At 38.4% G+C, this 11,738-nt stretch overlaps 2 protein-coding genes across 13 annotated transcripts in view; both read right to left on the minus strand.

Annotated features, from left to right (window-relative positions):
• mbnl3 (muscleblind-like splicing regulator 3) overlaps positions 1–3,839 on the minus strand; it is a 36,026-nt gene extending 32,187 nt beyond the window's left edge. For 8 of the 11 annotated variants that reach the window (XM_079631704.1, XM_079631700.1, XM_079631701.1 and 5 more), the window contains exon 1: positions 3,538–3,839. The gene's annotated coding sequence lies outside the window, so the exon portion shown is untranslated. The remainder of the gene's footprint in view (positions 1–3,537) is intronic. The other 3 variants (XM_079631702.1, XM_079631698.1, XM_079631696.1) reach the window with 3 other exon arrangements.
• Positions 3,840–4,857: 1,018 nt separating this feature from the next.
• Positions 4,858–10,303, minus strand: hs6st2 (heparan sulfate 6-O-sulfotransferase 2). 2 transcript variants are annotated; one of them, XM_079631631.1, is made up of 2 exons: positions 9,413–10,303; positions 4,858–6,482 (listed from the first exon to the last, which is right to left on the minus strand). In XM_079631631.1, the coding sequence occupies exons 1-2, from the start codon at positions 9,970–9,972 to the stop codon at positions 5,636–5,638; spliced, it is 1,407 nt and encodes a 468-aa protein (XP_079487757.1). In that variant the 5' UTR covers positions 9,973–10,303; the 3' UTR covers positions 4,858–5,635. The 2 variants fall into 2 exon arrangements, with proteins under 2 accessions (XP_079487757.1, XP_079487758.1); XM_079631632.1 differs by having other exon boundaries at positions 4,858–6,479; positions 9,413–10,104.
• Positions 10,304–11,738: the final 1,435 nt, after the last annotated feature.

Here is an 11,738-nt window from a genome sequence, read left to right on the forward strand (position 1 = left end):
TGTTTTTCAGGAAGATCATGTATTTTATTTGACAGATTTTAGCACAATTATTTTTCATATTGCTTTAATTATTAAGTCTCTGAGCAGCACAGCAAAACTAATTTGCCTATTTAAAAAAAAAATCCTTACATACCAATCTTTACTTCTTTATTTTATCTTTTTTATTAAAAATTAAATATATTAAACAAATATTAGGACAAATACAATATAATATACAAATGGAATACAGTGCTTTAAATTTGTCAGCTATAGTATTTAACTGAATAGCATTCAAGCAAGAAATTTAAAAAACAAAATGTAAACATAAAACACTACATAGACTGTATAAATTATACATTGATTATTATTAAAGCTACTGAAGTTATTCAGTGAAGAGCAGTATGAGATTTTCTTTTTTTTAATTAATAAAAAAATGGAGGCAAGTATATTAGACTGCTGTCACTTTAAGACCTCATGCGTGGATCTAATATACAGACACAGATTAGTTTTTCTCCCAACTGTTTATGTTCACTTAAAGGGATAGTTCACCCAAAAATGAAAATTCGGTCATTAATCACTCACCCTCGTGTATTTCCAAACCAGTAAGACTATTCTTCATCTTCGGAACACAAATCTTTTTGATGAAATTTGAGAGCTGTCCCTCCATTGACAGTTTACGCTAGACTACGCAAAGTCTAAACTCAATCTGTTCATCACATAAAGGGATCGTGTCTCTTCAGGAAATTTGGACCAAACCGCTCAATTTTACGATCTTTATCTTCAGCCTCAAAATGGTAGTTGCGTAGACTGTCAATGGAGGGACAGAAAGCTCTTAGATTTCATCAAAAAGATCTTCATTTGTGTTCTGAAGATTCCAAAGAGGTTAGGAAAGACATGAGGGTGAGTAATTAATGACAGAATTTTTATTTTTGGGTGAACTAACCCTTTAAGACCTAACTGACTTTGTTATTGTAAACCCTGAGTGTATTTGACAGTTTAAGCACAATAAGATGCAAAACAGAACTTAGTTCAGGTCTCACATGCTGTTTGACAGGCTTTTAGTGCATGCGCTCCGGGTGTACGCGCTCATAAAAGCGTATGTCAGACAGTGTGCAAATAAAATGCATTTAGGCTTTAAAATGCATGCAAATAATACACTTGTGTGATTGCAAAGAACTGCAATGTCACATGAGCGGAGAGCGTAACCCTACCACTGTGTTGCTAATCATGTGACGTGAATGTACGTCGCTTGCGTTGTACGGTATGTTGGCACTCGCCAGAACTGTAACTGACAGAATGTGCACTGTAGCACGATACTACGATACTTCTTCAAAAACAGACCGTGGAGACATTTTAATCGTTCACAATCTAAAATCATGACATCACACAGACGCACACACGTACCATCAGGGGGCTTCCTAATATTTGATTCCCTATCTGTTTCCTACGAGGTGAAAAACCATAAGGATGGTTACTGGCATCTCACCTGACTTAACCCCATCCCCCGAGAAGGATTTAGCTCTTGTTTTCTCTCGTCTATGGCTAGCTGACCAGTTGTGACCACTGGGAACTAATGGAGCTTGTCGTCAGACAGCGTCCTGTCTCTGTGTACGGCGTACGCGGGTCTAGTTCTAATTTAAATCAGGAAGTGCAGGATAAACAGACCCCTCAGGGAGAAGGAGGGTGCGTGCTATGTATTGGCCTGGTATTACCACAAAAATATATGACTTGTCAGCCATGTGAAGACCTTTAAATCGCAAACATAACTAAAGGGCAGCGATGCCACTGAAGTCTGACAGACACCAGCCCTCTAAAGCAGCAGGACTCCTCTGACCTGACCTTTGACAGTGCACATCACAAGGTGTGAAATCAAACAGAATGTCAACTGCCACTCACACGACTGCAGGTGCTCTCGCACCATGACTGTTTGGTGTAACTCACCCACTTCACTTTAAAGCAACTGTATTGTCATGCATGTTATTTGATAATTCTTCGCACAAAATCTGTAAGCTATAACCTTATGAGATCAAAAAGAAAGCCAGGATAGATTTTAACATTTTTAATATGAAGCAAGTCCTAAGTGCAATACAACAACTGGCAGTTTCAGGGACACGATTGTGCAGACCTCCAGACCTTTTAATTTCTGTACAGGTCAATAAAACACTCCGATTGTAATCCATGGAACATGTAAAATTGGTACATTAAGAACACATACTTCTTAATGTACAAATGTCTTGTCCCAAAAATCTTCTTGAAATTTGAACAGTGAAATGTTCAAAGAACTATATCTAGCCAGTGAAATATTCTATAAATAAAAACTATGATAAATTATAATATTTAACAATAACATTCAATTGGTTTACTTTTATTAATGCATTCGATATGAACTAACACATTTTTTTTTGCATTTAATTATCCAAGTTCATGTTAATTCATATGTGAATTCATATTAGTTTACAATACATTCATGTTAATCAATAGAACTTAATGTTAAAACTAAATTAGAGGTAAAACATTAACATTAATAATGTAAAATTGCTACATTTTCATGTTAACTACTGCATTGGCTAATGTCAACATTTACAACCTTATTATAAAGTGTTATACATATATCTAGGTGCTATAGTAGATATTGTAGAAATGTCCATGATTTTTAATAACTAATTCATTTCCTGAGGGACTATGAGAACCCTGTATACTAAACCGTTACCATAAACAGGCTCGACAGTGCAAAATAAAGGTAACTCAACAATGTTGTAGAAGAAATGCTTAGCTATATACTCAAGCCTGGACAACAAAATAAACTAAAGCATTCGGCTTTGTCCAGTTGTCTGTGCTGGGCTGGCAAATGTCCGATGATGTTAAGGGTAAGCGGGACAAAGGACATTTAACTTCAACCACACACCAATACAAAACCACCCTCACAAATGTTCCAGTCCCACCTTTTACATGTTCCATGAAATCAAGGACAAATTCAACTCCAACCGTGGGTGAACACCTTATGGTTGGGACAACATCCAGCTCTGGCCATGAAAAATTGAAATGTCAGCATGACAGCATTACTTGTTTGAGATGCCAGACACAAATACAGCATCAGAAAAGACACACAGCCCACTGCACCTGACTATTACAGGGGCTCATAACATGTAAGCAGAGTTAGAGCTCCATCCAACCAGTTTACAAACTAGGTGCTGTTCAGGGCACCACAGCACTGATGGAAAGCTCAACAGCTGTCAGCAAGTGGATGATCAATGCTCGACACCGAACTGCATTACGGACGTTTTATTACAACTGACAGCTTGTGCGTGCGGACGGTAAGGTCAAATGATAGTCTTGGCTACTAAGAATATGGAGAAAGTCAAATTCTAGTTTTATGCGTCACGGTGCGAAGAGGCCATGTGCGCAAAAGCAAGGTTAGAGATGGAGACCCATAAACGAGCCAGCGTCAGTCGTGACAGCGAGCAATGCATTACACCCATCGCATTTGCAATAACATGTGTGCGGCAAGACTGAATAAAGAATATGAAACATTGGTCTATATGAAAGCAGATGACTCACCTGTGCAGACGGCGCGCGACTAGAGCTCGGGTGACATCAAATGCAGCGCAAAGCGAAATAAAGATTTGTCAATAACTACGTCACGATCACTGGCTGATGTGAGGCGCGCGCTTGGGTTGCAAAAGTTCCCGCGTTTAACCGAGAGCTTTCGATCGCGCAGTTTGCAGCTTTTAGCCTCGTACAATGACCAGCGGCTGCGGGTGTTTCGAGTTGAACGACGAAGCTAGCGATGGGGAAGCGTGAAGCAAACTTGCTAGCTGCTGCTAGGCAGAAGACGAGACGAGGGAGGGCAGAAGGGAGGAGTAGAGCGAAAGTGTGCACGGCACTACGTGCATTCCCATGTATTGCCTCCATTTTAGGGGGATTCCCATTCGACCTCAGTGCAAACTACGCCTCATGGATATGAGGACACCTATAATGAGAAATATTTCACGCAAAGCCTTAAGGAAAAGTGTATTTAAATGTATTTGATGTCGTACAGGACAGCAGCTTTATTTAGACAAGAATGCAACTATTACTTTGCTTGTTAGTAGGGTTTAAATGTGCACTCAACATTTTTTTCAACTAAGACTTTACATAAATAAATTAATAGTACTTTTATGATTTTTTTTTTTTTTAAAATCTGTATACTCGCATGAAACAGTTCCCCAAATAGTCTTTACCGATTTATTGTACATAGAGCGGGTCGCCCTCTCGTGGACGCAGCCATGATGACATCACATTACCTGACGTATCATACAATTAACTAATTACTACTAATAAATGTTATTTTATATAATGGACAACAAATACATTAATGGGCCTGGGTCAATACAATATCGTGGAAAGATGGTATGGATACGCATGTGCATAATCCAAACAAAATGAGAGTAACTGGAAATATAAGGGGCAATACTCACAGAAGAGTGAATTAATGAATTGCAGCAGCCAGCACTAACCACCAGTGACAAGCAAAAACAAATTGTGGGATTAAAACAGCAGTTAGTAAGCTTTATAGCCTAATTACAGGCAGAGATATGTCAGTATACACTTCAAAATGTATATTTTGAAATAGGACACCTATGTACTAGAGATTGAATGTTTATACATGTAAGCTTCTATTCAGAAGCAATGGGTGTTACTTTGGCTCCATCTGCTGTAAAGAAAATAAAAAAGCAAAAATGAAGACTCGCCCTTCCAGATCAAGTGCAACTAGACCCAAGCAATTTGGATTATTATAACAAAAATGTTTTTATCTGTACTGACAAATGTTATTAATTTTCCAGCAGAGCAATCTGCGTTCCTCAGTACAACATATGGTGTGGTATAAAGATGAAGTAATTCACAATGTTTTTTATTTTTATTTTCAAGTAACAAAATACCATGAGCCAACCCATATCATGTGATCCTATTAGCAAACATAAATAAAAGGAATGAGAAAGAAATACATTTCATATAAAACATCTTAAGTCAAAAATTAACCATAAAGACAATTGCTGGACATCTTCAACAAAAGGCAACATATGTGCATGGGATCGTGACTGTTGAGGACACTTGAAGAAAGAAAAAAAAAGGCAATATTTTAGGCAATAAATCTTGCATTACATGTATGTAAATAGAAATGGGCTGCCACCAGCTTCTTCCTCAGAACAGCAAGGTCAGAAAATGTTTCATTCCATTCTTTGGCTTTAACGATAAGTACTTAAGCTATGTATTTGCTTTTCGTCCATAGTGATTTTTTTTCAGTACATTAATTGCAGAGATGACCTACCTGCAACCTTGAGTCATAATGCCCTCTCTCAAGGGCAGAGTGGGGATGGGACTCTGGATTTTAGCATCTCTTCAGTTCACAAGTCACAAGAGAGGTCAGGCAGCAAGACAATAATTTAAACCATGATACTTGACAGTGGTGCTATGAACCAATATATATGGGAATTATGATGTGCATTACACAAAATTCATGTGTCACAAAAAGAGCAACCCGCAATTAACAACCCGTACGTGCTAATATTTAGCAGTGATTTGGGCTAAAAGGATTATAGGTACCCCATAGTAATAAAATGGAATCACCATTTTCTAATCCATCATTGAGTTCAACCCCTTCACAGATAACTGTTGGCTACCGCCACTGCTCCACATTTTCTAAATAGTCCAATATGGTTTCATTGTCATCCTCCTCTAACCAGTTGTCCTCTACCTGTCCTTCCGTCTCACTCTCCAGCTTTTGTCCAGTATCTGCTTGATTTTCTTCTGAGAAAGCGGGATATTGTTCTGTCATTGATGGCTCCTTGGTGGGTTTAAAAACAGCTTTTCCAGTCACCCCCCACCAAGGCTTCACCTTGGCACGTAGCTTGCGTCTCTCCTGCAGGCGTCGCTGACGGGCCTCCCTGCGCTCCTGCTGTCTGGCATACTGGAATCGCTGCAGGAAAAGGTCCCGCGCATACTCGTACAGCTCCACGTCCCAGTGGTTCAGCTCTCGAATCCTTCGCTGGGTCTCTGGCTCCACCTCAACGCTCGCAGCGCGGGTGCCATTGAGCTGTGTGAATGGAGCGATGAAGGCCAGGCGGAATGTTTGCTCGAAGAGGTACTGGGTCTTACGTTGATATTCTGTCAGACCAAAAAAGGCCATGTTTCGCAGGTTGCGTTTGGCACTTTCCAGTAGCATGACCCAGCGCTGGCTCTCACTCATGATGGAGAGGTTATAGCAGCCCACCAGGCTGAGGTCGGCTAGCATACGGGTCTGTCTGTTGTTGGCTAGGTTGTAAGGACACGCCATGAATTCCTCCAACGAGCAGCCCGACCAGTCGTCACCAGTGTAACAGCTGGGCAGCTCGGTCAGGGTGGGTAAACGGCCATCACAGATGTGTTTAGAGGCCTTCCATGTGGCCCCGCGCTGAACGTGCCTCCATTCGCTCAGGTACCGCCAGACTGGATCCCTCAAGATCGTGATGTAGTAGTAGTTCCTACTACATGAGACAGGAAAGAGAAGAATTGATCAAATTAGGTTATCAAAAAAGCACTCTGTTGACTATAAAAAAAGAAACAAAATGAAATGTAATATTGCTTATGAATCATTAAGTGGAGTAAAGCTGTCATATTTTGTGCATGTTCACAGTAACAGAATTATTCATGGCGTAGTTTCTGTTGGAGTGTGTCAGGGGAGCGATCTTGATGGAAAACGGAATGAATTATTGCTGGTTGACTGTAATTATGGGCATTTTAGCATAATGAGCGAATAAGAAGAATCATCTTTCAGCTCACATCCAGAACAGTTTCCATACGAATATCAATTAAGACCGTCTGGACAAATTCATTCAACAACAGCACAGAGAAAGTCTCTGGTGAGCATCAACTTTTCCATTACTTGCAAGCCAACAATGAGCCCATGGGAGTATGATTTCATCTAATTGACCATTCGCAAAGACCCGCCCCCCCTTAGTTACTGTCGCTATGTCCAACAAGCTACGCCGCTCTCACGCCACACCATGTTCTCACGCAGAGAAAAATACATCGCGGAGCAGAGAGGACACTGACAACCCTCTGACAGACAGGACAGACCAGCTTACTTTTCGGTTACTTTTGATATTAAACATATAAAACAAAGTCTCACCTTTCAAATTTGGTCATTTTTTTAAAGAAATTTAAACAATGAATACCGTTTTGTGGCTCTTTAACGTGTCGTGACAGATCGCTGTAGAGCCTCAGTTGTGAACCGATCATCTCTTCCTTCTAATTAATTTATAGCATCAAATAAACATGAATGAACATAAGGAGGTATGTTGTTTTAACCACGGAAAGGCGTCAGTACACTCAGTTTTTCAAGTTCAAATCCTCCCATGTTAATCTACTATCTCTCCTGACTGCTTTGTCGGACAAAATGGCGGATGGAGAAGTATGATTGGTCAGATCACCTGTCAATCAAGCTCCCTGCGAAGGGTCAATTGTGTCCTTTTGAAAAACAGGTATTTATATCTACATACATCAGTCAATATTGTTGTATATTTAATTATATTTACCCCCTATTTTTCTTTTAGCTTACCTTTGCAGTCATCTAACGACAAGGCTTGATTATTGTAATTCCCTTTATATGGGTATTAACCAAGCATCTCTTGCCCGTTTGCAAATGGTACAGAATGCAGCTGCTGGACTCCTAACAAGTGTGTGGGAACGAGAGCACATTACTCTGGTTTTAATTTCTTTGCATTGGCTTCCAATTCGCAACACAGTTGATTTTAAAGTGTTGGTTTAAAGGGGTGGTTGAGTATGATTTCACAATTCTAACTTAAGTTAGTGAGTAATGTTGCGGTTTGTGCATAAACAACATCTGCAAAGTTACAACGCTCAAAGTTCAAAGCAAAGGAAGATATTTGCTTTTAAAGAAAAGGACTACAACAAACGGCTGGTAGGGACTACACGACATTCCTCCCGGGTTAGTGACATCACCACCCCTAAAATGTCCATAAACGCCACCCCCGGGAACACGTAGTGCATGTCGAGAAGAGGAAAAGTTGTTGTATAGGAGTACATTTGTGAGTCAGCTCAAACTGTAGAAATCTGTCTTTTCACATGCAATAGAAAGTCACTCTGTGTGCATCTCACAACAGTTCCTATACGAGCGATTTATAGATTACCATGACAGAATATCCTAATTGAAGATAGTTAACTCCACATCAGCAACATAAATTCATCAACTATCCATTCAGAGATGTCCTGTTGCATTCTACGTGTTGTCACTTCTTGAGTCTCTCCAAACATTTACAATTTTAAAGTAAAACATTTTTTCTCTGGCTTTTAATCATATCTGATTTGTGTCGTTTCTGGTCTTGCCGGTGTTTGTGATGTTGTTGTACATTACTGTGTGGTCAACAATCGTTGTTTAATGCTTCTATATAAATAAAGTTGACATTGACTAATATTTAAAAACACCAATAATGTAAAAAGTTGCATGTAATCTTTAGCAGATTTCAATTAAAACCCACACTGTACATTATTAAATTGAGATGCTCAAATTCACTTGTAAAACGGTTTTAGTTTTTAGGGATTTTAATTTAATTAGATTTTTTTTAAAAGTGTACATTTTTAATATCTGTCATTCATCAGTTATCAACCATTTGACAATAATTATCACCTTATCGGTTTCCAGACATTTTGTGTCACATGATCTTTCAGAAATCATTGTATACTAAATTTTTTCAATATTCTTTGGTGAATAGAAAGTTCAAAAGAACAGCATTTTATTTGAAATATAAATTTTGTAACAACATTAGGGTGTCTTTACTAGCACTTTTGATCAACTGAATTCGTCCTTGACGAATAAAAGTATTAATTTATTTAAAAAAAAACAAGAAATTAATTCTTGATTGAATTCTGTAAAAAAAACAAGAAATTAACTTAACAGAAGTGTAGCTTTTACAACAGTACCAACCTACTACGCTCAAGGCACTCTAAGCGTATTTATCAAAAGCAATGCCTCCATGTGCAAACATTATCAAACACTGTTTGTCCCATGCTACGGGGAGTTTGTTTAAAGGACAAGCCTGGGAGAATGGCAGATGTTCTGGTGCCAGCAGGCTGTCTGCCCTCCAGGGTGTCTGAAAGGGTGAATGATTATGATGATGGGTCCCCTGTTGCAGGAATGCGCTGAATGAAAGCACTCTGGGGTTGAGCCTGACCTGTTGGAGGCCTTTTGTCTCCACATAATTGACTTGCTAAGAGGGTTCAGCCCGAACTGAACGAGAACAATATGAGGGGAAGGAGTGGAGAAGCACACCGTGACACCATACAACACAGAAATACCATAACAAAAGAAATAAGTTTGTTTGTGAAGACGCGTTTTAGTCCATTATAGACACTGAAATCCGTTTATTACACTGATAAAAAACAATTAAACACTCACCTGGGAATCCCACGCCTCTCCTGAGACTCACGGTTGCTCATGTAAGAAGGCACGCAGTTAGTGAGCTCCGTCCAGTCCGCGTGCAGACCGCAGGTCCAGCCGGTGGAGAAGCGCGAGAACAGCCAGGTGTCCCGTTTGCCCGGCCGGTAGCAAGTACACTTCTTCTGGCCCGCATGGCACTCGCACGGCCTCTCCAGCTGGATGTTGCGGACCAGGTGACGCCCGAACGTGGTCCCCCCGGTTTTCTGAATGTGGAGGAACACTATAACATCGTCCCCCTTGATATTGAAATCCACAGCGCGATTAAGGTCTTTGGTGGTGAAATTAAAGCGAGGCACAAAGCGAACCAAAGCTCCGTCTTCGGAGCTGTACGGATCTCCCGCACCGGCCCCGTTCATGCGATCCCCGGGCGCGCGACTCCCTAGTCTCGAGGACAATGATGCCAGGTGTAGCAACTGGCAGTCGGACGTAGGACATATGTATTGTAATACAATAACGCCGAAACACAGGACCATCAGTAGTGCAATGAGGAGTCGGCTATAGTAGGATTTTTCATCCATCTTCTCGCTGGAAAAGTGAAAGCATTACTCAGTTGTGCGGTTCCCCACCGCGTCGCGTCGGCCGGGAGGAATGTAGAACAAAACCTGACTCGAGCCTCAGCACATCCACACATGAACACACCCAGCGCCTTTTGTGGATGTTTGTCTGCTAGTATCGAACGTAATTAATGTCTAACGTTACATGATTCCACGAGGCTTTCCCGTCTGTAGTTACATCGTATCGCTTTGAGATCTACAGATAACTTCTGCTGTTTACCTCTGCCACAATTTCGTACTCGCTCTTCCCCGTTTCCTCCGCACCCGCATTTCTCTCTTCACAATAAAAGTCCTCGTGAGGAGGAAAAACACATTCATTTACACATTCTATTTTCTCTTTTCCAATACAAGTGGTTGTCTAGACATTTAATTTGCTCAAATGGCTTCTCTGATAAACAAACAATTTGTTTTATATTTCACATTTATTATCGTTGTAAACTATCAAAAACAACAACAACATTAAATACCTAAATAAATGTTAAATTGTGGTAAAAAAAAAAGTAATTGTTTAAATATATACATACATATATTTGACTATTTATTAATATATTACTTTATAAGCAGCTTCTCCCCAAAGATTAGTTATAAACAAAACACAATTTAACGTACTTGTTTATACGGTGTGTGTGTGTGTGTGTGTGTGTGTATGTGTGTATATATATATATATATATATATATATATATACACACACATACACACACACACACATATATATAGGCTATATATATATATATATATATATATATATATATACACACATATACACACACACACACATATATATAGGCTATATATATATATATATATATATATATATATATATATATACACACACACACCATATGAATATTAAACTGTTAAGACAAGATGAAGACGGCTAGATATGAATATAAGGCTATTAATATCCCTTTCTGCATTAACATATCAAAATACAACCAGCCCTTGAGGTTTTGTTGCAATAGTACAGAAAATAAATGTGATAAAGACCTCAAGCTGCACCTTCAGAGATTCTCAAATTCTCAAATCAATGTTAGAAAAGATTCATAAGATCCCTTTCAAATGTTATTTGATTAGAAAGTCTCGATCGTGTTTATTTTCTATTCTATTGTTATGAAACCTTATCCAGTATGGAACATGAATAACCTTATATTTATAATCTTTATTATGATGCAGTTATATATATACTATGTTATTTTATTCAGTTATTTTATATACTGCATCATAATAAAGATTATAAAGATTATTATTATGTTTATAAATAAATAAAACATTTATATATTTAATGTATTTAATAACCTTATATTTATCATCTTTATTATGATGCAGTTATATATGATGCAGTTATATATATATATTATATATATATTTGTAATCTTTATTATGATGCAGTTATATATATATATATATATACACATGTCTGTTATATATATATATATATATATATATATATAACTGCATCATATATAACTGCATCATAATAAAGATTATAAATATAAGGTTATTCATGTCCCATACTGGATAAGGTTTCCTAACAATATAGAAAATAAACGCGGTCGAGAATTTCTAATCAAATAACATTTGAAAGGGATCTTATGAATCTTTTCTAACATTGATTTGAGAATCTCTGAAGGTGCAGCTTTCTTCATATGGTCTTTATCACATTTATTTTCTGTACTATTGCAACAAAACCTCAAGGGCTGGTTATTTTTTTGATTTTGATATGTTAATG

The sequence above is a fragment of the Phoxinus phoxinus genome, assembly GCF_949152265.1.
Source record: "Phoxinus phoxinus genome assembly, chromosome: 12".
In the NCBI taxonomy this organism is placed as follows: Eukaryota; Metazoa; Chordata; class Actinopteri; order Cypriniformes; family Leuciscidae; genus Phoxinus; species Phoxinus phoxinus.